The following is a 25,511-nucleotide window of genomic DNA, read 5'->3' as shown; positions in this document are numbered from 1 at the left end:
GAGGACTGGAGCGGCGGGACGCCTGGTCCCGCCGCCCGCCTCCTCCGGGGTGAGAAAAGCTGCTCCCCGTCTCCCTGGTCTGCTGGGGGAGCCAGCAGACCAGGGAGACAGGGAGCAAAGCGGCGGAGGACCCGGGGCTGGACCCGCGGCGCTTCCAGCTGATCTGGAAGCGCCATGGTCCGGCCCGGGTCCTCCACCGCTTTGCTCCGCGTCTCCCTGGTCTGCTGGGGGGACACGCAGCTAGTGCCCCCCCCCCCCATCAGACCAGGGAGACGTGGAGCAAAGCCCGGGACCTGTTGTAGAGCAGGTGGGGCGCTGCCGGTTGGTCCCGCAGCACCGCTCCTTGGCGCTACTGGACCAACCCGGCAGCACCCCAGCTGCTCTGCCCCAGGAGTCCTGATTCAGCTGCTGCTGATCAGTTTCAGCAGCGGCTGAATCAGGACGCCTGGGGCAGAGCAGCTGGGGTGCCGCTGGGTTGGTCCAGTAGCGCCGAGGAGCGGCGCTACTAGACCAACCCAGCAGCACCCCAGCTGCTCTGCCCCAGGAATCCCCAAGTCAGCCGCTGCTGAAACTGACCAGCGGCTGACTACAGGAAGCCCGAGGCAGAGTTGCTCTGCCCCGGGCTTCCTGGAATCAGCTGCTGATCAGTTTCAGCAGCAGCTGACTTGGGACGCCTGGGGTTCTTAAGTTGAATCTGTATGTAAGTCGGAACTGGTGTACAGATTCAGCCGCTGTTGAAACTGATCAGCAAAATAACAGCACAGAACACTGAGAGTCAGGACTGGTGGCTGTAAACAAGCTTTATGGGACCACGGGAAGCTTGGCTACACCCATCATAAGTGGACATCTAAAATCATGCGAGACCACGGATGTTGCTGGACCAGAGAGTACTGGACTAGAGAGGTTCAACCTGTAGTGGGATATGCCACCTGTTAGTGCTGTACCTGGTTTGAACAGTGAATGGTTTAAGTCAACAGCTTCAAAATGTCATAACAGAAATGCACAAGCTGTTGTTATCTCTCAAAGTACAGATCCTTCTTTCCTGTTAAATTCCTGTTTTAATGTAATACAGCCCACTTCTCAGTATTCATGCAATCAGAGATCATATAACCGCCTATGAAGTAATACAAACAGATGTCTGAAAACCCCAGCTTCCAACCCACCCAGTTGATGGTCTCAAGCTTTAATTCAAAGTCAGTTATTTGCGCATTGTTTAGATTTGCCTGGGAAAAATAAAGCTGTAAATGTCATGTAGAAAACAGGAGATTTGGGTGTTTTTTTTTTTTTTTTTTTTTTTTGCACTGAGCAGGATTTTATCATCAGACAAGATTTTTAATTATGTTCATGGTTTAGAGACTGTTGTGGTCCTGAATGTTTCTGCCTGTTTGAAACAAATGGCACCAAGTGTCTTTCATTCCAATTTCGTGACGCTGGCATTCTCTACCAGAGAAGCAGGCATGTGGGAGCAGAAGGATAGACAGGAAGCAGCACATGCTGACAAGGAGATACAAAACATATAGAATAACTGTACTGATGAAAGAGCCTGGAATGAGGTTTCTTCCCCCACACATCCTTTCAAATTGTTACTACCCTTTTTACTTGATGGGTCACATGTAATAGATGAGCAATTTAGCAGTGGTCATTTCTAGTAATCTGCCTTTGATGACGTTAAGGTGGGGAGATTGACATTCCCTGACCTTCTCCAGTGTGTTAGGCAAAGACAGGCTTTTCTCCACTAGCAGGCATGAATCTCTTTCCTCTCTATTCATTTTCTCTTCTACATTAAACCTATTTACTCTATTTTCCTGGTAGCAGTTGGAGAATTACATTTAATGTATCTAATAGAATAACCAACATCCACACGCAAACAATCCATTTTAGCAAGGATTGTTTGCCGAGATTGTCCAGTTACTTTTTTAAATCACCTTGCAGCTCATAACACCATTGACACTTTGTGCCATTAAATCTTAAGTTCTGTGCTGTGCTCCTCACATAAATGCCAGGTGCGTGCAAAGCATTTTATTGACAGGCAAGAGCACCAGGTCCCTTCCTAAAGAGCTTACACAGTCTAATATCTAATTCAATGCACTTGCCATTAGAAACACGCCTGTAAATGGGAACTCATTTGAATGAGCTGATAGCAATGCACTCCATATTAACCAGCAAATTTCACGGACGTCTCCCCCCACCCCAACTGTGTGCTAATACACTAACAGAAGCTAGTTACCTATGCAAAAAGGAAGCAACGGTAGCTGACAAACATGTGGTAAGTCCACTGCATGTCTTTCATTCATCCCTTAGATGAGAAAAATTGGACTGCAAAAATGATTTTCCAAACATCTCCCTGCCTCCGAACTGTGTGCCATAGAAGTGCAATGTATGAATGAGTAATAGTTATTACCATGGAATTGGTTAAGGGCTGTACCCTGTAAAATTAATTGATATTTTGGTAACAGTCAATAACACACAGCAAAGCAAAAAACTAATGGAGAACGCCCAATATTTGAACCGTGGAGTATCTGTGGTGTGCATGTGAAGATCTACATCACTCGCCGCAAAGCTTAAAACTGGGCAAGAACTGCTAGTGCTTCTATCCCATCCTTTCCCAAGGCCTTCACTTCGAATTTACCTTGGTTGTCTCTGGTTTCTATTTAGAATTCCTGAATTTACTTTATTAGCTGGTTTCTAGAACCCATTAGTTACTACTGCCTATCCTTTTGAAGATAAAAAATAGCCAGCAAACAGAAACCATTCTTTGGCAAGACACCTCAGCACCATGACAACCAGCGGTTCACCTAGATCACCCATTTTAATGTTGACTCTCCAATTCATTTTTCTACACACAAGACAAGCACAAAGAGTTTAAAAGGAACAACAGGTCGTGCCTATACCCTCAGCATATTTTCTAGGAAATACTAGTTAGGCCAGGTCTACTATATCAACAAACGTTTCTAGTATAATGTTTGTTAAGAATATCTTTTTAGAAAACCATGTCTCTCCTGAAAAAACCTTAAAGTAGATGCAGTTACACTGGCATAAGCTACAACAGCAAAGACAGTTTTATTTTGTTCAGGTAACCATTATTAACTATACCAGGAAAAACTTACAAAACAAATGGTCTGGTAACACTTTATAGACTAACAAAACATGTAGATGGTATCATGAGCTTTCGTGGGCACAGCCCACTTCTTCAGCTGTGATAAGCAATGTCCACACTAGGCAGGTTTGCTGTTATAGCTATTCCAGTATGGCTAGCGTTAATGTTGACTAGTTGTAACCATACACACAAAATCAGAGAGGCCCCCACATATTGCCAAAAGATGTTCACTGGCCCTGTGAAAATCTTGTGTGTGCTGCATAAACCATCTGTCTATGCTCAAGGACCAACTCTACTGGTACATTTCTGTTGTATGTAGAATTTCTCTTTCCCCTCCCACAGCTCAACTTTCTATTTCCCCTTGGCAGAAGCATCCGAATACCTTCTCCCTGTGACTCCCAAACGTTTCACTACAACAGGCCCACCATATTGTGAAGGGTCAGCTGGAGAGAAAGGAGTGGCAAGTGGCTTTCATATACCTATCCCTATGCCAACATTTCTTCCTTGGTGAACTCTGTTATACCCAACTTCTCACTCCACACAAACCTTCACACAGCACATTTGCCAAGAGTGGCAAAACCTCCAATGATGGAATAAAGCCATCAACCTTGAAGCTCCCTGAACCCCTCCTTACTGCTCGAGGCTGAAAAAAACCCAACCAGCCTGGACAGTATGCACAAGTCTCACCCTAACGGGTGAAGCAAGAACATTATCTAACTGCCCCACTCTCCCAGGTACTTATCTAGTCCTCAGCAGTGCCGTGTCAGAACATCTATCCCTGGGTATGTCTAGACTACAGGGTTTTGTCGACAGGCTTTGTCGACAGATACTGTCGACAAAGCTTCTGTCGACAAAGAGCGTCTAGACTGCATCCAGTTCTGTAGACAAAGCAAGCTGCTTTGTCATCATGAGAGTGTAGACGCAAAGGACAGTGTAGATGCAATAACGCCTTCTGTTGACAGAATTCTGTCGACAAAAGGCGTTATTCCTCGCAGAGTGAGGTTTACCACCGTCTACAAAACTGCCGAGTTCTGTCGATGTTATGTCACAGAACTCGGCGGTAGTGTAGACACAGGTATAGTTTTGTCAACAGAAGTCCACTTTTGTCGACAAAACCCTGTAGTCTAGACACACCCCCTGTGAGGGAGACTCTGTCTCATGTGAAGCAGGTAGTACATGTCAGGAAAATTCAACAAACCAAAATCTCCTCCCAGTCAGCAAAAAGGAATAGTTACTGCACTGTCAGAACAGTGTCACTCCTTTTGGCTAATCTGTTCATACAGAAAGGGACAAGTCACAAGAAGAGCTATTACTGCTGATATTGGCCTCGGAATAGAGGGATGAAACTAGAGAGGGGTGGTCAGAAGAATCTCTACTGTCTGAGGTAGCAGCTTAGCCATTACTAACGACTGCAGTGATATCCATATACACACACTGACACAACATCTCCATGACAGAAGCAATGCTCTGTGCCCATAAAAGAAATATAGACACAGAAATATACGGGAAATGCATTTTGTGCTGAACCACTCAAAATCTCTGCTCATCATGACATGTTATTGTATTTTCAAGACACAGGCACTGAATTCCTTACAACCATACTGGGTTCAAGAAAAGGCAAGAAAGATCAATGAACAGGCCAGCTGGGGGAGAGACTGTCCAGGTGGTGCATTCACATGACACTCTGTCTCAGATATTTTGCCCATATTTTGTATAAACTTTTACTGTCACATGCATCTTTAAGCTCATCTTTCCTGAGGAAAAAGCTCAGCTATCAGCAAAAATGCCTTAGCCAGCATCTCCTATTCAAGTCAATGGCGATGTTCCTTTTGATTTCAATGTGTGGTAGAGCATGTTTGTCAACAATTAAATAAGTATTGTTCTAAACAGGAATGTATTTTAAAAGAAAATTCAAATCAATAGTTTGTAAGTTAGAGCTCTCTAGGGCTCTCCTATTGCCTGATGCTAGGGACTGCCAATGGACAGATTTAGAAAGAGTGGGAAAACAAACATTTTCCATGAAAACTTTCTGAAATGAGCATTTTTAAAAATTGATATTGTCTTTTGTTTTTAAAAACACAGGAAATTAAAAACAAATAAAATCTGTGACAATTTTCATTTTGAAAAAAGAGACCATTTTTTAAAATTTAAAAGTAATCTAAAAGAAAAAACAAAACCAACCAACAAAACTTCCAATGGAATATTCTGAGCAGCTCTATTAATGACACCTTCAACTGTTCCACCTATGGCCTACATCTCAGTGATAGGACAGCAACAAAAGCAATAATACATCTGTGGTTCTATCCTGCTTGCCATTCCAGGGTCTCAATGCCCTCGACAAACTTTAAGACTCACAATATGTTTGTGAAGTGGGCAAGAACTATAGCAAATAGGGACCCTGAGGCAGAGAGGGAAAGCGACCTGCCAAAAGTCGCATGAGAGGTGTCTGGCAGAGCTAGGAACAGAACCAAACACTCCTGGGCTGCCAGCTGTGTGTCTTAACCACACAACTTTTATCCTTGAAAAGTAGGACTGAACATTTGCTTTCCTACTAGAAAGCATTGGAAATCACTGAATTTCTCTCTTTCCGAGGGAAAGAAGAGTTAAATTTAAAACATAGTTTATCAGTTATGAATAAAAAGGTATGATTCTCTTACCGGTACTTCACAACTACTGTAGCTTCCAGTGCTAATCTACACCACATAATGAAAGTGACAAGATAACTGCTTTCCATCCAATTGTATTAAATAGCAACGCAACAACAAAATCACAAACTTTCTCCCATCTACACACAAGAATTATTTGTTCTTCTTTCTAATTAGTTGCCATGATGAGAATCTCTTTTACACTAGCTGAAGTCTTCCCTTTCAGGCATGGCTGGTCAAGTTAAACCATAACACAGAATAAAGATTATTAATGGAAGAGCCAGCCAGTTCATTTACTAAAGTAAGTCAGAACCATTCCACAGTGAACAATGATAACAGAACACACGAAAATCTCAACAAATTATGGACATCTCTCTAGCTTATTTACGCAACAGGCTCCGCAAAACACAAACACACACACACACACACACACACACACACACACACTTTCCCCCAAAAGTGTCACAGGCCAAATGCAACATTTGCATGAATGCCATGTGAACATCTCAAACAAGAATCATATACAAATCCTAGGACTCTCTGGCTACTTCAAGGTACATTCTATACCTCCGATATCCCGAAATGGCTATTCCATATCTTAAGAGCAAGCCCATTATATCGAAATATAGTGGGCTCACTATTCCAATCTCCCTATAAACCTCCTTGCACAAGGAATAAAGGACATTTTGTAATAGTGCCTTATTTCAAAATAACATTGAAATAAGCTACACAAATTGCGTAGCTTATTTTGAGGTAAGAGTGCTGTGTAGAAGCACCCTTTCTTTCTCCAACGAGGAAATGGGAGATCCCTTGGAGTGTATACTGGTTGATGCTGAAGTTTTTCCAAGCAAGTGAGAGGGCAATTGCAAACCCACGAATCCTTGAAGCTTTTCAAGTATGATGAATAATCTGTTCTCCTTCAACAGCTAAGCTCCAAAGATGGCATTTAAAAATGGGCCTAAGTGATTTTGGAACCTAAGTTTCATTAAGAGTCTATGGGATTTAGGCTTCTAAGTGTCTGAATCACTTAGACCCTTTTTGAAAATGTCACCCAGAATCAGCATGTTACCTTAGGTGGCCTCTGGAATAAGACCCTTAGAGAGACATTTTGTCTATATTTAAGAAGGGGGTTTTGTGTATTTTCCTAAAAATGTGTCACATCCTGCATTAACACTAAATACCAAGGAATGACTCAGTATGAAGATCGCTATTTAGGGCAGTGGTATTTATACACACACATGCAAATCCCTTGGTTGAGTTTTTATAAACTTCAACCAAGCTGTATTTGTTTGAAATTCTTACTTATAAAACATCTGTCTTGTTCACTCTATTCCTTTGATCATGGAGATAGTACAAACAGAACTCTGCTATGCTGTAGGTGAATTATACAGTAATTGGTATTTAAAGCTTACAAATCAAATGCAGGTATGAAGATCTGTCCCTTCTCAACTAGAGCTTTATAAGACATCCTCTCTGGGAAGTAAGTCAATTGTGATGCATAATTTATTTAAATATTTGTAGGATTTCTTTCATGGAACCATTCTGAACTTATGGCTATAGTACGCAAAGGCTAACAGGCTTAAAGATACACAGGATTTGGAAAACCCAGTCACCCTGGCAGAGAGTATAGTGACCCCCACTTTGAAGGAGATGAAGGGGCTAATTGAAGACTCAAGCAGCTGAAAGTTGAACCTAGGAAGAAAGGAAGACTATTGTGTATTCAGCACACAGCAGTCTAGGGCTGTCTCTCCAATGCTGGCCCAATCCTATGGAACAATGAGTCCTCTACACACAAGCCTGACATGTAAAAGGGGCAGGAGTTCCCTTCAGCTTAAGTGTAAGGCAAAAGGAAACAGACTGTATTTAAGGAGGGTTGTTTCCTTGTGGAGAGCAGGGGGCATGTACTCTGTATATGCAAGAACTGGCTGGAGAGACAAGGCAGAAGGAAATCTGCCTGACTTGAAACACTGATAAGACCTCAGCTCACAGAAAGGGTAGGATCAAACCAGAACAGCTGCCTCTGAGACCTTTGTTATTTTGCCAGATCTGTTATTCTTATAAAGCTCTGGAGAGTTAAGTGACTGTGATTAAAAAATTCTTGTGCTAAGCCTTCCTTGTCTTCCTGCCATGTGGTCCACAAAGAACCCAAAGTGACCATTGCCTACCGAAACTCTGAAGAAGCATGTTTAAACAATTAGGGGGACTCAAGAGATCTGAAATACTGTAGCAGCCACATAGTGGAGTTCCACAGCCCCAAGAGAACTCAGACAAAGAGTCTGAACCTCGGGTTGTGCCTTACAGGCTCAGAACTAGGGAGGCAGACCAGGCTTTGACCAGAAATAGGTGGTTTAAATGTGCCTGGGATTCAGCAGCTGGGACCATTCACAATCAACTGACATCCATCCAGATGGAACTGGGATAGGTTTTGACAGTAGGCACACAACAATCTTTTGGCCCTGCTCTTCTTCCTGTGCTTGACTTTCAGGTTCCAGTTACTCTCTTCTTACCTACCTTAACAGCAGGGGTTTCTGGACCCTCTACTCCAGGGCTATTCAACTTTGGAAGCCCTAAGGGGCACAATGATACTCACAGCACATGCAGAGGGCCGCAACTTAAGTGTGGTTGTATATACATGCAAATATCTTTCACACTGATGGGCATGAGTACAAAGCACTTCCCACAATGCCCCAGTGCTCCTGGCACCTCCTCCCTCGGGGCTAGAAATGCCAACACCCTGTACCCATCTGTTCCACCCAGCCCATCTGCTTGCTTCTTTCAATACTCACCATGCCTAGAGCGTGTTCCTAGTGGAGACCTTGTTCAAAGGATCCCACCTGCAGGCCACTTGGCCCTGCTCTACCCTCTAATAGTGGGAACTCATATCCACCCTCTCCTTTGGGATCACAGGACTGTGAACCTTTAAGTAATGGTGCTGTACTTTTCATTAGAGTTTTAAAAAATAGTTCAACTCAATATTGTCATTTCTTGTGGTCTTGGCTATGATAATTTCCCCTCTAAGAAATATGCTTTTAAACTTAGAATTGCTAGAGGACAGATAGCTTTGTAACTACTCTGTAAGTTATAGATGCATTAAGATGAACACCATAGACCGCCTTCTGAAACCAAAATAGATCACAAGCTAAGAAAAGTAGTTTCAAAATTCTGTTTATACCGGAGAGCAAAAAAGATAGCCTGGGTGAAATTATCTTCTTTTGTCCCCAAGACATTCATCATTGATCTCAGGCTTGTCAGGTAGAGTTAACTGCTTTAATATTCCCAGGCTATTAAGAAAAGCAACTTTTTTTTCCTGAGGATCCAATGTAAAAACACTTTATGTCCAGAGAGCATTTCATGAAGACATTGTATTTTTCCAAACTCCTTCACTTGAATTGAAAGTGAGACAGGCAGACAATGGAAAGGAGTGATCCACAACTGGAAAAGTCAATGGAACCACTACACTTGGTTTTCCACAAGGTCAGGGGTGGGGAGGTTCAGGTCAGCTGAAGAAGAGGTGCTACTCTGCAACTAGAAGGCTGCTTTCTGGCAGGGTGATTTCAGACAGCCAAAGCAGGCAACACTAGTGCAGACAGCTTCCCAGAAGGCTCCGGACAAACAGAGCACTGGGGGGCACAAGAACTTGATAAATGAAAAGAAACAGAAGTCAGAGAAAACTGAGGGCTGAGTAGGCTAATTATCTCCAACTACTACTACACTCATGCTGGAGTGCTTACAGATGGGAAAAAATACCCAGAAGGGTCATCAAGCCAGCTCCCTTAAAGGGCAGCTCTACCCTCTTTTCCTTTACCGCCCCTCCAACTCAACCTATGCACGAGTAAATATACTTCTGTCATCTGGCATGGCACTGAGCTGGGCTGGGCAATGGTTCCCTGGGTGAGTTATCACCTGAGTTCAGAAACCCTCAGTGAATGTCACAAATCAGAGAGCTCATGGGAGGCAGGAAAGGTGAACAACCAGTCAAAGATGCTGTTTGAGGGTGAATCTACACTGCACCTGAAGCTCAAAATTAGCTAAGCAATCTGAGCTACACAAATTGCGTAGCTTATTTCGAATTAATTTCGACATAGCTTATTTCTAAATTTGGAGCTGTTGACACAGCACCAAATTTCAAAATTAAGCACTATTCCGAAACATCCCTTACTCCTCATGGAATGAGGTTTACAGGGATGTCAGAATAGCGAGCCTGTTCTATTTTGAAATAACGGGCTTGCTCAAAAGACATGGAATAGCTATTTCGGGATGCTGGAAGTATCCTGAAATAGCTTTGCAGTGTAGACGTAGCCTGGCTACCATAACAGGTAGTATTAACAGATGGAGATAGGAAGCTGCAAAAAGCACACATTAGGGAGAAACACAACTATCAGAAGGCCAGAGAAAGAGTCCTTTGAATGAAGAACATCAGATGAGATGAGATACATAAGCTTGCAACAGATCTCCCAAAGGGAGAATAGGGAAGACACAAGAGGCTGCCCACCTGTGCTCAAACACAGCAGAATGGGAAGAGAAAGGGGCCGGTAACGGAAAACCCTGAAGATCAGCTGGCTGTAATCACCGAAAGAGAGATGGGCAGCAGGAGAAGTGGGAGCCCAGACAGCATGCAGCTCAGCAATGTAAAAATACAAAGCAGTCAAAGATTCCAAATTGTGAGAATGGCTACTATAAACACACTCCCCTCTCTGCTGGATGCAATACTTGGCTGGACTCCTCTTTCACTTTCTCTCTGCTTTCTAAGAGGGACAAGGTGGGTGAGGTACTCTCTTTTATAGGACCAAGTTCTGCTTGTGAGAGAGACAAGCTTACAAAGACCGAAGAAGCTCTGCATAAGCTCAAAAGTTTGTTTCTCACCAACAGAAGTTGGTCAGACAAAAGAGGTCACCTCACACACCTGGTATCTAATATCATGGGACCAATATGACCACAACACCACCCACATATCAGCTTTCAAAGTCACCTCAGCACGAGCACTCACTTGTGTATTCTCACAAACACTCTCTCCCTCTCCACCCCTTCCCTGTGTTGGGGTCACTTGGCATGATCCTAGGCAACACCTGTGTCAACAGCTCCACTTTCCTTTCCTGTCTTTAGAACCCAACCACATTCATCTCTAAGACACATGCATGCCACCACTTTGTGAAAGCTTATTTTAGTGACAAACCTGCACAGAGGACACTTTGACAATTTGACAGAGAAGAGGAACACAAGGCAAGCTGCTCAGCAGACATTTCCTAACCAAAAGTGTAACTGGAAAGCGGAATTGGCTTAATGCTAAACCACTGGTGCTGACGAAGAACAATATATTTATCTCCACCAGGTATGTAAAAGCCACCCAGAATAGACAACCGGTTAAAAAATTTGTTCAACCACTTAACCACTACTAGCCGCGGAGGCTGCTTTGGCTCACTGTAGGTAGCAGAGCTTGCTCCAGTCCACCCTGCCATGCTGTGGGGGCTGCGCTGGCCTGGCGGGGCCCAGGAGGTTCCCCTCTGGTTAACTGGTTAGCCAGTAAGGCACATGCTAACTGGGTAATCGATTAGCCTTTAAGGGTATGTCTACACTACCCCCCTAGTTCGAACTAGGGGGGGTAATGTAGTCATACGGAGTTGCAAATGAAGCCCGGGATTTGAATTTCCCGGGCTTCATTTGCATAAAGCCAGCCGGCGCCATTTTAAATGCCGGCTAGTTCGGACCCCGTGCCGCGCGGCTACACGCGGCACGGACTAGCTAGTTCGGATTAGGCTTCCTAATCTGAACTAGCTGTACGCCTCATGGAACGAGGCGTACAGCTAGTTCGGATTAGGAAGCCTAATCCGAACTAGTTAGTCCGTGCCACGTGTAGCCGCGCGGCACGGGGTCCGAACTAGCCAGCATTTAAAAATGGCGCCGGCCGGCTTTATGCAAATGAAGCCCGGGAAATTCAAGTCCCGGGCTTCATTTGCAACTCCGTATGACTACATTACCCCCCCTAGTTCGAACTAGGGGGGTAGTGTAGACATACCCTAACATCCCTAATCTCTGCCTTTGATTAAAGTTAATGAAAAATACACTGAAGAGATCCTTGATGGAATGAGACCGTGACTGTTACATAAGCTTCAAAGTGAATCATTCTTATGAAGTTAAACAAACACTAATGCTCACATTTTCAAACTTGGGTGTTTAAAGTTAGGTGCCAAAATCCATATTTATGCTCCCACATAAGTGGTCTTATTTTCAGAGGGGTTGACACCTTTAATTTCCTTTGCCTTCAAAGGGAGTTCTGTGTTTTCAACATCTTTAAAAGTCAGGCCACTTAAATGTGTGTATTTAGATACCTCATTCAGGTGTGTGACTTTAAGTACCCATGCTTGAATAGTCGGGCCTAAAAAATGAACAAAGGTTATTTGGCTACACCTGTCTTCTGACTGAACCCCTGAATTCCATCAATTTTCCAACTATCACACAATGCAAAAGCATGCTGTTTGGTAGAGACAGCATTTAATCAGATAGCAAGAATGGTGCAGGTGCTAAATGAGGAAAGGAAGCGATATGGACTGATTATGAATATCGATAAAACGAAGACAATGGTATTTGGAGATAAGGAAATAGGAAGGAAGATCAGTGTAGATGGGATCGAACTAGAGAACTTCATGTATTTGGGGAGCAACATGACGTATGATCTAGACTGTAAGAAGGAAATAGCGACTAGAATAGTGAAAGCAAAAGCGAGTTTAAAGGCGATAGATAAGATCTGGAAAAGTAAAGCTATTAGCTTAGGAACAAAGCTGAGCACCTTGAAAACATGTGTATTTGGCAACATATTGTATGAATGTGAATCATGGATGATAACAAAAGATCCAAAGAGAAGAATATTGGCGTTCGAGAGGAGCTGTTATAGAAAGATCCTGAGACTAGGATGGATCTTTCGATATATTGTATTCGGTATAATGGATGGTCAGAATAGGCGAGGCAGACCTCACAGAGAATGGGTAGATGATATAGTAGATTGGTGCAGAGCTAGTCTACAGAAACTAAGCCACTCTGCACTGGACAGGGAAAGATGGAAGGAAATAGCGAGGGAGGTATCGGACACCAACGGGTTCTGAGCTCATGGTTGTTGATGATGATGAAGAAAACAATACCCCCTCTAAAATACAAACAGGAAACCAGAATGTAAGGTAACTGATCTGTAAGCGTCTACAATACACTATATATTTTAGCAGCAGAGTAACCAAAAAATGCTCTGACTTAATACCACCATTGGGAAAGTACTGTATCACTGTCTGAGCAGATGGAGGATCAGCATAGTGGCTCAAGACAGCTGCCAACGAAACTGGTGGTGTATTACCTGGATGCATATATAGCTGGCTGTTTAGGCTTTGTCTACACTACACAGCTTTTAGCAACATGGCCGTATCATTAAAAGTCTGGCAATGTGAATGCTGTTTGTTGGTACTGTTTTGGGAACAAAATACTTTCATGCTCTATGAGTGGGGTTCATGTTGTTGACAAAAGAGAGCTCCTACTGACAAGCTGTTCTTGCTGTGGCAAAACTTTTGTCTTTAGGTGAGGTGGGAGGATTTTAGGTCCCTACGCAGGAATTTCATGGAAGGGGGCGCTTTTTTTTTGTAAATGTGGACTGTGAGGGTGTGAATGAACCCCCATGGCTCCCATGTATGCAGGGAAATCAGCCCCAGCCTTCCCCCGGCCAGCCAAAGCATGGGAGAAGGAGGCTCAGGCAGTACACTGCTCCTGCCTTCCCCTGGCCGGCCAGAGTGTACTTACTTGAGGGACCATGGGGGGGTGCTCTCTCACTGTTCGCACCCACCCTGCATACAGGCCTGGATTTTTAAAGCACCTGTGTATGACAAAAGTTTTGCTGTTCAACTGGTAATGCAGACAAAGCCATATGAACAGTCCAGATTTTGACAGTAACATATGACTTAATCAAGCCAGCTGGATGCAATGAATTTTTGAATTTGTACCATGCTAGGCTCTTTATATGCAGTTCTCAGCATACAAATCAGACTGTGCTGGAGCTATGAATCACACTACAGCCTGTAGAGCCACTACAGAAGAACACAAATGCAAAAAACTACAAAACACGCAAAATAATCTCATTTTGCACTTCTGTGGCTTTTTTTGTTGGGGGATTTCATGGTCTGCAGATGGCAATTAGCTCTTACAAGCCCCTTTGGCGGCAAAACAATATTTATATTAAAAAAAAGACACAGCACAATGAAGTGACTTATTAAAAGTTCACAGCAAGTCAGAAGCAGAGCTAATAAGAGACCCTAGGAATCCTGATACCCAATACCAGCTTTACCAATAAAGAAAGAAAAATAGATGTATATAAGGTTGTTGGGATAAGAATGATATGCTACTTACAAATTTATTGGGTAGAAAAAGTTGTACCAGTCGTCCCCCCCAAAAAGAATTAAATTTAAACTCCACCAAAAATCATAACCCAAGCCAAGTTTTTACATTGGAAAAAGGCCAGAGGCTCCGGGACATCCACTAGGCACTTCAATAGCGTTATTGATTTTATATGGAGGCTGATGGGCAGCATAATTAAACAGACAGATGGGTCTGTTCACCCCACCTTTACCCATTAGGCTCCTTCCCTACCAATATTTTAAAAGAAGCTCATGGGGGAAACATGCATTTATTTTTACCTGTTGCAAAAAGGTTAGTTTCCCCCCCTTGTTTTCATTACAGCAAGGATATTTTTTCGCAGAAGACATCCCATCTCTGAATGTGCCAGCAAAGAACCAAGGGGATCGCGTGTTCTCAAGCGATTCCAACGTAAGGTGTAAGAAGTGAGAATACTTAGGGAAGGCAGCGCTCAGCAGCTCCCAGGACTAGGCTGTAATAACAAGATAAAACAAGATAGTGCAAGGAAAGGTGTAGAACAGCGTGGGGATTCTTGGTTGAAAGACAAGAAGTCATTCAAAGAGTATACGCTGATTGGTAGTATTCATAGAGGTGGTGTGTTAAGGGCGGGGCTTGACAAGAAATGAGTGAAGGCATTATATGAATTTGAAGTGTGAAGATGAGGGGCAAGGTTCCTTCTAAGCTGTGCAGCAGCATCGCTCAGTCAGGGGTTCAAAGCTCCACACATGTAGCTGCCTGACTGGGCAGGGCTGATTAAGCCGCTGTGCGGGTGTGATGCTGCACAATTTAGAGTGAACCATGCTGACAGGCATGTGTGTATCCTATACACACAGAAGAGGCCCTGAAGCTGAGGAGAAGATCAGTTCTCCTAGAACAAGCCCCATTCTCTCTCATGTTTACCAAAAACAAATGCCAGCCAGGCTGGATAGTTTTTGCAGTTGTGTTTAAGGCTGGGAAAGCTGCATGGCAATCAAATCCAAGCCGGATTCTTGAAAGGGAGTCTGGTTTCTATGTTAAATACCACTGGCCATATTTGGGGCAGGGTCACCAACTGGGAACCCAATTGGTACATTCTTCACTTGTCCCAGGGTCAGTCACTCTGACTCTGCCTGCTGCGTGCCTGCCCTCCTGCTGGAGCAGCTGCCAGTGCTTCTCTCCGAGGCTCGCTAAGGGCTTTTCTTGCTTCTCTCTGCATGGTAATCATTGCCGCCTTCTGCCACACCCTGATTCAATGAAGAGACTTCTTCAAGTCATGAAGATCCCATTAGTTCTTTTCAATACTCTTTCTCTTAGCCTCTCCACACCTGCCTGATGTCCTCTGCACTCTCACATTCACTGCTCCCTTAGAGCAATGCCACCTACCATCCCTCAGCTCCCTACTAGCCTATTATGAACATGCGGAAACCCAGCACACACACACATATTGTGAGGAAAAATGGCCAGAATTATGTGACAGGCTGAGAGAGAAGTTAATAGCCAGGATGGAGGTAGGGCTAGAGGCACAAGAGAAGAGGTTAGAAAGAGGAACAGTTAGAAACCTTAGTTAGTAACAGGGAAGGAGGAAAGGGTATGGGAAACGTGTGTGGGGCAGGGGAGAGAGTCTGTAGCGCATCCTGGAGATGGAAGAAAGACTGGAATGAGTGTCACCATAAAGGAGGGAGATGACACACAGGAAGAACTGCAGATGGCTTATATAGGTTTTTTTGTTGGTGAACGGAGCAGGAGTAAGAGTGAATAAAAAGGTGAGGCTGGAAGGGAGCAGCAGAGGAGTAGAGTAAATGGAGCAGGGGGACTGAACCTTGGCCCTCCTACACGTAGGTCAATGTTCTCACCACCAGGCTACAGAGTCATGGTCAAAGGAGGACCAACAACAACAGTGGGAGAAGAGGAGAGATGAAGTCAAAGCCAAAGGGGAGCAACGGCACAGATTAGGGAGGTGAAAGCAAAGCAACCAGTGGGGAAAGGTAGGCAATCAGCAAAAACAGACAAGAACAAAATAGTTTAAAAAATACAAGGGGTAATACTACTTACACCACCATTTCAGTATCATAAAATGAGTCCTTGGTTTGCAACAATCCTCAAACAACTTTCACTTGACCATTCAGCTAGCTTTGCAAGTCAGAAGTTTGACTGCAGTACGGCAAACTAGTTTATCATCTACAGGAGAAAGAAAAATGACAGGCTTGAATGAAGTCATTGCTCTTGCTTAGCCATCCAGTCACAAATGATTTTAAACTACGTGCAGCAGGGTGCATATCCAAACATAGGATCCAATACTGAATTCCTCAAGACAGTGCTTCCACTGAAGTCTGAGTAGGCTCAGTAGGTCTGGACCCAGCTATCAGGTTGAAAGGGAGGTGCCGTGTGAGGATTTAAACCCCCAGAGATTTTGTATAGTGGATGTATCTTGCACATCGTGTGTGACACAAAATCAGTATGAACAGATTGCTAAAGAGTTCTGTTGACCCATTAGCAGCTGAGACCAACAACAATATGGAAAGCTTATTTTACTGACAAGTACCATCAAACTGTCATCAAGTTAAGATCAATTTCTGTCACCCAGAATCTTTGTTAAATATATTTGACACATCTCAGCTCTTTTCATGTAATGCCTCTTTAACCATCTCAAATATAGAAACTGGTCATCATTAGTCCTGCTCTATTATTCATTTCAGTACTACCTCATTTAGGAATCTTGCTATTAATTTGACCACAAATCTGTCTCAATCAACTATGTTAACCATCAAAATGCTTGGCAACAGAAGTTAACTTATGCTGCTGATACAAATGTCTTCAGTATCAGTAGGATGCTTCCTTTCTATCATTAAATAAAGATGCTTGAAAAAAGACATAAGGAGGATTAATGTTTCAAGTAGCAATAAGCAGCTGAAGTTCAATCATGTGAATTTATAAATGCAAATGAATGAACAATGCAAAAAAAAGGGGAGATTTCAGTCTGCCTGTCTGCACTGAAGATAAAAATTGCACACATTTATATGTAAATCCAAAACCATTTGATTGTTTGGCTTTTCCATGAGGCAAATGCAAGATCTCTCTTTAGATTTTCTCTGCATCTGATCAGAATGGAAATTGTTTTTCCATCTTCAACTGTTCTTTATGTTGGTTCTTTTTTTAAACAACCACACTGTAGCCTACATTTAGCAAAAAGTTTCAGAGAAGTGTTGGTACTAGGTGAGGTTTTTTTTAATTCCTTCAAATAACTTCCACAGCCTCTGCAGCCGAGGAGAGAGATTCCTCTGAGAGCTATGAGAGGGTGTGGTGTTCATTTTGTCAGGACGCAAAGGAAGAATTTTTCATACATGCAGGAGATGAAAGGCTTAAAGATTTTATATCAGATTTAAGTAATTCTAAGTAGTCATGGCCTTTGTAAACAGGATTTCACTCAATTTTTAACAACTGCCTTGAAACAAAAAACAGAACAAAAACAAAAACAAAAAAATTAACATCTGCTTCTGTCTGGAATGACAGTTTGATATCAAGAACTTGTTGTTACACTACAAACTATGGACCCAATATGGCAAACATTTCTTTTTAATCAATCAATGGAAGTTAGAAACACATTTCTGAGGTTCAGGGCCTTAGTTCCCAGAAAATCAATAAGTAAGTAAAGATTTGCAGAATTCGATCTTAAAATATATATTTTAAGGGAGAAAAAAATTACTTCTTTCATTTTAAATCCATTAGGCAGGACTATGCGACCTGCTTCTTTTAACTTTTACTTAAACAAAAAACAACAGCAGAATTGCAGAAGTGTCACATTTTTAGAATCTTTCAGTACAATTTAAAAAACAAACCCCTCTTTGAGCATTATAAATGTTTTTGCCTTGAATAATTTTGAAAACATTTACACACACAATAGTCCCAAACCAATTGGTATTTTGCAGAAAACCTCAATCTAGAGATACAACATGAAAATAAAGATTAATATGAACAATCATAAAGTGAGGAATTTTACACAGTCTGAAGAAGAAAGAGTTTAAAAAAAAACCCACGAGGAAAAACAAAAGAGTCTTTCATCACCAATTATTGCTCAACAACAGAGAACAACTGACTTCACTATGTACATGTAGTATTAGGTTATGTACATGTAGGCTGCTCAATAAAGACTGTTCTTGCAATAGGCAGAAGTAGCTTTTATAACCCTTAACAATATAAAAGCACGTTTAGCTACATCCCACATTCCAGCAGGGTAAAGAGCTTTTCTCTCCATGAAGTTCCCTCTAACAATTTATTCCTCCCGTTAGTTACACCAAGAACCTTTCTGTGTCTCTGCCCCATGTTTGGGAGCCCTGATGTTACCTCTCTATGTAGAGCCTACTGATTGGATGGATTTATTCCAATGTCAAGATCTCCCTTTGACTCTTTTATTGGTTGATTAATCAGGTATTGCATAAAATTAGCTGCAATATATTTTAGGGTGAGAAAAGGTCATTTCCTATATAGGTGTAATATCTGTGGGAGAGAGATGCAATTACAGATGGAGATAAGATCTATAAACTTTCATCTAAAAAAAATCTGCTCCTGGGTTTATCACTAATCGCAAACAGCCACCCTAACAGCTCTTTTGTGAGTCACACTCTTTTTTCACAGAAAATATAAAGGCGAATCCAAGTGCAAATCTTCTATATTCAAACCTTGGGCTGATTACTGGGAGGCATGTGTGCATTCAATAGGTCCTTCTGTTTCTTTAAACAAGTTTAATAATACCCCTTTTATTTATGGGGTGCCCAAAGTACAAAGGGTGAAATGCAGGATGGCTGCAAAGAAAAGAAAAAAAGCAGCTGAAGATAGCAACTCACAAGGGTTCAGTAATTCAGTACTGTTGATTCTATACAGACTGAAGCTTTTATTATCCCCTGATTCTCTGAGGGGGAAAACTCACAATTATGAGCTTGTAAGAAAAAGAATATCTGCTTCTCTTATACAGGAGAAGCATTCAGTGAAAAGACATTTTAAAACCAAGGCAGTCCACTAAACATTTCAGATCTGCTTTCAGATAATTTCCCTCTTGTGTTGCTGAACAGCTGAAGTTGTGCACAATTATATACAAAGCCCTTTTAAAAAAATGAAATGTGTTTCACTTAAAAGCCAGGGTCTCTCCATTTCAGCTGCAAGAACAGTACCAATTCACCCTCTTTTATTTGAACTCACAGGGTTCAGAATATAGCCCAGCTGCTAAAGGTCCCCGTCCTTACTCCATTGATTCTGGGGTCTCCGGAGAACCCTCAAGTCGTAAAAGCTTATTCTGGTTACAACACAGAAACTGGGATTAAAAGGAAGGAAAACACACAAATCCTAACCTGTCCCTAAATATAGCCATCTCTTCTTCCAGCTCAATGCTTGGATACTGAACAAAAGCCATTAGTTTCAGCATCTGTCGCTTTCACTTCCCACATCTAATCCTGCCCGATGTGTTCATTGGAAAAGAACACTCTCCTCCACACCGCTTCAACCCCAACCTCTCACAACAGCGAACGAGCTAGCCCCTGTCCCACACTCCACCGGGGTTGCTACTCTGAGCTCCCGAAACACGAGAGATGGCTGCACAAAACGGATTTGGATGGTAGATGTCTCGTTGCTAGATAACGCTGCTTTCCTTCTCCGCCAGAGTCTGCAGAGACTTCGGAACCTGCCCCCTCGCCTAAACAGAACGTGCCCTTTTCTGTTAGACTCAGCTCACACCATCCATCCCCTTTGCTCCCCGAGGGATTCTGATTTGTGGCAGCGAGAGAGAAGGGGACTGTTCTACCCCCCCCCATGCGCCCACGTGTTGGCACCCTACACCCCAGCCCAGGGACCCTGCCTCCTGGAGCGCATGTGACAGAAAGCAGCATGTGCTGCAGCCTTTCCGACGGACTCCAAGGCACCACCGGAGCGGCACAGAAACTCCCGCTCACCCCGCCTCAGGCTGCCCACCTGCTCGGACAAAGCCGGCCGCTTTCTGGGGGATGGAGCAATCCCGGGGGGAGGGGGAGGAAGGGATGGGAAAGGTCTCTCCAGCCCTGGCACGCTGGGGGTGTGGGCTCTCTCCAGCCCGGCCGGGGGGAGCAAGGCAGCACGCCCCTCCTCCGAGAGCCCCGGGCTTTCGACGGCAGCAGCCCCCTCCCCTACCTGGCAGACTCTTGTGCGCCGTGTTGCCCATCACTCCGCGCGGCGGGGGGCGGACGGTGCGCGGGCTCCGGGCTGCGCCGCGCTCCGAAGGGCCATTTGCCGGGGGCTGGGAGCGGCTGTACTCAGCGAGGTTCCCCACGCCGCAGCCCGAGCCGCACTGAGCCAGCCTCGCCAGGCAGCTCCCCGCGGCCGGGCCGCCTCCAGGGGGCTGGGCGCGGGCTCAGGGCCCGCCCTGCGGGGCGGAGCCGGCAGCAGCGCGAACCTGGCAGCTGGGTCGGCGGGGCTGAAGCAGCCCGGGAGTGGGGCAGCTGGGCAGCGCCGTCTGGGGGAGGCTGCTGTGCTAGCTGGGCCCGTGCCAGCCCCACAGCGACGTGCCCCTTTGAGCGTGCGTGGGGAGGGCGAGCCCAGCCAACAGCCCCTTGCCCTGCCGATCCTGCTTGTGTGTCCCGATCGGGACCCGCCTGGGAGGAGAGCCGCTAGGGGGGCGCAGAATTGCCAACAGCCCGGGATTTCATGCAAGATCAGGTCGTGAGGAAATCTGTGGCAGAAGCTGGTAGCCCTACCTGTGCGCAAGCCCCTCGGCTACGGCTAGAAATGCACAGGGCTCAAGGAGAAGCCTGGCCTTTTTGCCTCTCTGCTTCAGCATCACTATCATTTCACCCGGCTCAGAACATGCTAGTGCGCCAAGGTTTGCTCTCCATACAGATACTCTTACCCATCTACATTTAAAAAAAAAAGTTTCCTCTGAGGAGTATGGTCCAGAGTTTAAGCTCTGGTCCCAGCCATGCCACTCATTTGCCCTATGACTGCTCTGAGACTCAGTTTCCTCATCTGAGAACCAAGGACAATAACATTCCCCGTGGCACAGAAGTTTTGTTTTGGTAAATTCAATGCTAGTTGTGGAGAACTCAGATATGATGAGAGGAGACAGAGGAACTCAGCTAGAAGTGCAGCATTCACAACACAATCATTGTGATTTTCACTCTTTTCTGTCTGAAGTATAATGGCAAATTTAGAGGAGCAAGGAGACAACCTGTTACAGTAGTACGGAAAACCTTAAAAATGTGAACCAAGTGTAACCTGTGCAGAGATGGCCGAGCCCGTACCACACAAAATCTGGAACAGCTGCTCTCATGTGTTAACTCAGATCACCGGTGATGATACTTTAGATATCGTAACTGTCAGCTATTTCATTCCTTGTGTAAAAAGGGAGAGAAAGCATCACAGATCTGTCCAATCTGCTGTGAGCAATGTCTGGTACTGGTTCCACAAGACAGTTGCAGCTGGGAGATACCGTTTATTCTTGTCCCCTCTCAAGGAGAGAAGCCCAAAGAACCCGGGTTACACAACTTGGGGAACCAAGCTCAAGAGTACTGGAATAATTCTGTACAGTCGGGGTTCTGAGAACCATTGAACCCAACTGTAGACCTTGCATATGATGGAAACCACTTCAAGCCAGGAGTACTGCTGCACTGTCAGCATTCTGAGTTCCAGCACCTATGGCCAAGCTCAAGGAGCCCAGAGAGCATATACAATCATATTTTGAGCATCTATGCCATCTACAGCCAGAGGCATCTAATTTGTGAGTCTCATCAGCATGGAGCTTATGATGGTGGAGATCAGACCAATACTACCACCTCGTTCCCCCACCTCCAACCCATTCAACTCCTGGTGAGATGGGCAAGTTAAATCTATTTTACAGAGATAAAAATCCAGAGCAATTGCAATGAAATGACTCTAGATTTACATAGGCCTGCTATATAGAAGCTTAAATGACAATCCTAAAGACTAAAGGCATGTAGAACTTGCTCAAGGAAGGCTCATGAGAGCAGAGGGGACAAAGATCTAATTCTCAGTATTATGCCATGATTCAGATTTGTTACAAAAGGCCTTATCAAATGAGACACCAGCAGCTGTTCTCAAAAGAGCTTGCACCCATCTGCTGTCTTCTTAGGTTAGCATATGTTGTACCACTGGCTTGGTTGCCCGGAGCTGCAAATATGCAGAAATTGCAAAGGACAAGAGCACACTCATTGAAGCAGTGTGCCCCTTCAGGGCAAAGGAAGAGGAAAGGTACTGTCATGTTATCTACTGAGAGAAAGTCCCCATACCACTAGAGAGCACTGAAGGTGAGGCTTCAGCTAATGCAAATAATTCCCCCTGCAGTACAGGCAGTTATTTTATGACAGCCTCAGATTGCAAGGGGAACTGTAAAGGGGCTGTTCTATGTCTGGGTTTCTTCCACTGCATGTAGGCTATAGCGACACCTCACCTGTGCTTTCAAACATGTCTACTGTGCACTCTCCTCTAGAGGGCCCCAGATAGAGAAAATGCTCCTTGTCCCTCCTTCCCCATCCTTACGCACCTGCACCAGGAGAGGCACAATCCTTCCCACAGAGTCTTCCAAACCACCCAAAAACAGATACAACCAGGACAAAGTAAAATGGAAATCTACATCTTGGTGACACAGCTACAGCTCAGGGAATGCAATCAAGTTTCCTAAATGTAATGTATCATTAAACAGCTTACCCCAATGTGATATAGCTAGCATGAGAAATATTCCCCCTCTCTAATGTACCCAAAAGCCAGCACAGCAGGCAAGGGCAAGAGAACCAGAAATGGACACTGATTGATTTGGAAACAGAAAATTAAATTGAGCAGTTCAGGCTCATTTTCCAAGCTGGGACATGCAAAAAGGAAATCAACTATCTGAGTAGTGCAAAACTAATAAAAAAAGCCCAAGAGAATTTTAAAAATCTTTTAGCCTCAGCTATAGGAGATGTTATTGCGAACACAATTCAAGAATATTTTTGTTAGACTCATGATTACCCTGACAGAGAAGTTTTTTACAGCTTTTTCACACAAACACATTTCCTGACAGTGGAACACAATGAAGGGCTTTATTGCCCTGTAAGCCCAGGCTCCATTTTCATCCACACACAAAACAGGCACATCAGTAAACATTCAGGGCCCTGGTCCTAGGCCCTTGGTCACTGCCAGAGTCCTGCTACGTCTCAGGTCTAAGCCCTGTCATTTTGGTGTGGGGATGCTGCTCAAGGTACAGTGTCATAAGCAGTGTTCCCTCTAAGCTGCGCAGCAGCAGTTTCACAGGTGATTAGTCCAGTCAGAGGCTTAGGGCTCCATGCATAGGGGGCTGACTAATCACCTCTGAAGCTGTGCTGACATGCAGTTTAAAGGGAACACTGGCCCTAGGGTCTCAGTAGTGCAAAGAAACAACTGGGCCATGATGCATAGGCAGGGATGTAACTCAGAGGTGTCTTGTCAACATGTGCGCACACAAGAATTTTTATTTGGGCTGTATTTGGCTTCTAAGCCACAATGTGACGATCATATAAAAATAATCTCTCAGGAGATAGGAATAATTTATCAGGAACATCTAAATTTCCATTGATTGACACCAAACTGATATATGGAATCAAATGACTCATATGCTGTCTGTTAATCCCCTTAGTATGGGGAGTTTTGGGGTGAACACTGCTATGGAAGTAAAGGATCATTGTTACCACTCAGCATTCTTATGTTTCTCACAAGAGGCAGTAAACAATTACAGGCTTTTGATAGCAGCCAGATGAAGTGTTGACAAGTTGTAGGCCGTTTCTGTTTTGAGGACAGAACCTACAGTGCTTGCGGAGAGGAATCATTTCTTCTTGTTATGGATCATGTTATACATTGGCCATCGAATCTTTACTTTCCACAAAACACAACTCTGCAGGGAGATGGATTTTCTGGCTGCTGTGGGGGCAAGCTTCTTGTTTATTCTTGTGCTGCTGCATATGATCAGAATCAATTCCCTTTTACTTGGAGTGTGCTTCTCCTGAACTCCAGTCTCTCTCTCATCTTCTTGCACCTCCTCCTGGCTCTCTGGCCTCCTAAATAACTGTCCTCAGAAATTTCAGGAAGGCCAGATTGCTACCACAGACACCTCTCATGCTGGAATTTAGGGGTGCCTCATGCTCCTGGCCTCATGGGCTTCTTATCTATCTTGAAATCAGATTCAATATTTGCCCTGTTGGCTTTCAAACTGTCCATGAAATCTTTCCAACACACTCCACTCTAACTTTGCTGCCTCCCGCCCCAAGTCCACTCACTCCAGCTTCAGTCTCTTATCCCATTGCTCTAATTTGGGTTGCAGGTATATGAATCAATCCCTCTCTTTTATACTTTGTCCTGCCAACAAGCCACTTCTCTCTCCATAAACCTTCCTTTCCTGCTGATAGCTTCGGAGTGGCAATCTGAGAAGCATCTTCACATGCTGTGCATGAAAGATGTTCTTAAAAAATCAATCTTGTAGAGTCTTCTGGAGCTCTACCAGACATTCAGGAATGGAAATGCTAACTTGGGCACCACACTAGCTGAAAATGGAATAGAAATGGCAGAATAATATTCTCTGAGATATGAAGCAGTAGGGACATATTTCATCTCTGGGAACAAATATACTGAAGTCAGAATACACTATTACAGTATAATAGAACTAATTTCTTTAATACTGTAAACACACACAAAGAGAAGGCTTTCTTCAGCAGTTCTTGATGATAGATGAGTTTACTAATAGAGATCATGCATTTACTGGCAGCCCATGCTTTCTTCCCCATTAGCTGCATAAATTAACTGATTCTGTCTTGGCAGAGGGAGGGTCATTAGAGAAGGGGTTCAACCATTTGATTTAAATATCAAAAGGAAAGATAAAGCAAAAGCATCTTTACTCATCTTGCAACTTTCTAATCTCACTGTCTCCAAGAATGCTGAGAGCATTGAGAATAGCAACTGCTGATCATAGCAGAGCCCACTGTAAAAGCTGTTTCTTCACTTCCCATCATATGCAATTAAGAGATTTCTTTAGGAAGAATTCATGTATATCATGGCCTCAGTTGCTGTACAGAGCTACCCTGCCACCCACACATTCCAAATGCTGAAAGCAATTACCTTCCTCCACTGCTCCTAAGTGCTAGTCACAGGACTCTTACAGTCATGGATGATGCAAAGAAACTTTAACTAAATAAAATAAAATAAATCAAGGGAAGCAGGAACTTCCAGTGCAACAGTGGGAAAATGTACATACCAGTGAAAGAACTTCTTGAACTGGCCTTGACTGCTGAGCACCTGAAGCTGTTTCTTGCCCAGGAACGGTAGATTTGGCGCTGGTGGGGCTTTTTATTGATTTCATGTGCCTGAGAGTGCAGCTCCGTCTGCTGGGTGGTCAGGGCAGGATGCAGGAGTGAGCAAGGTGGCCA

At 44.0% G+C, this 25,511-nt stretch overlaps 1 protein-coding gene and 1 long non-coding RNA gene across 5 annotated transcripts in view; one reads left to right on the top strand and one right to left on the bottom strand.

The window, feature by feature from the left end:
* NEURL1B (neuralized E3 ubiquitin protein ligase 1B) overlaps nucleotides 1-25,511 on the bottom strand; it is a 255,494-nt gene that overhangs the window by 35,654 nt on the left and 194,329 nt on the right. The window contains exons 1-2 of one of the 3 annotated variants that reach the window (XM_075900260.2): nucleotides 20,260-20,555; nucleotides 16,159-16,284 (exon numbers count right to left, since the gene is read on the bottom strand). The exons of 1 other annotated variant lie outside the window; for it this stretch is intronic. In XM_075900260.2, the coding sequence (XP_075756375.1) occupies nucleotides 16,159-16,177 (19 nt within the window). In that variant the 5' untranslated portion in view covers nucleotides 16,178-16,284; nucleotides 20,260-20,555. Of the gene's footprint in view, nucleotides 1-16,158; nucleotides 16,285-20,259; nucleotides 20,556-25,511 lie in introns of those variants that run through there. One more of the 3 variants, XM_075900259.2, reaches the window with a different exon arrangement.
* LOC149523513 (uncharacterized) overlaps nucleotides 1-25,511 on the top strand; it is a 45,283-nt gene that overhangs the window by 7,646 nt on the left and 12,126 nt on the right. The gene's annotated exons all lie outside the window — the stretch shown is intronic.

The sequence above is a fragment of the Pelodiscus sinensis genome, chromosome 16 (assembly GCF_052426305.1).
Source record: "Pelodiscus sinensis isolate ZL-2025 chromosome 16, ASM5242630v1, whole genome shotgun sequence".
In the NCBI taxonomy this organism is placed as follows: Eukaryota; Metazoa; Chordata; order Testudines; family Trionychidae; genus Pelodiscus; species Pelodiscus sinensis.
This window is presented reverse-complemented; position numbering and strand designations above follow the sequence as displayed.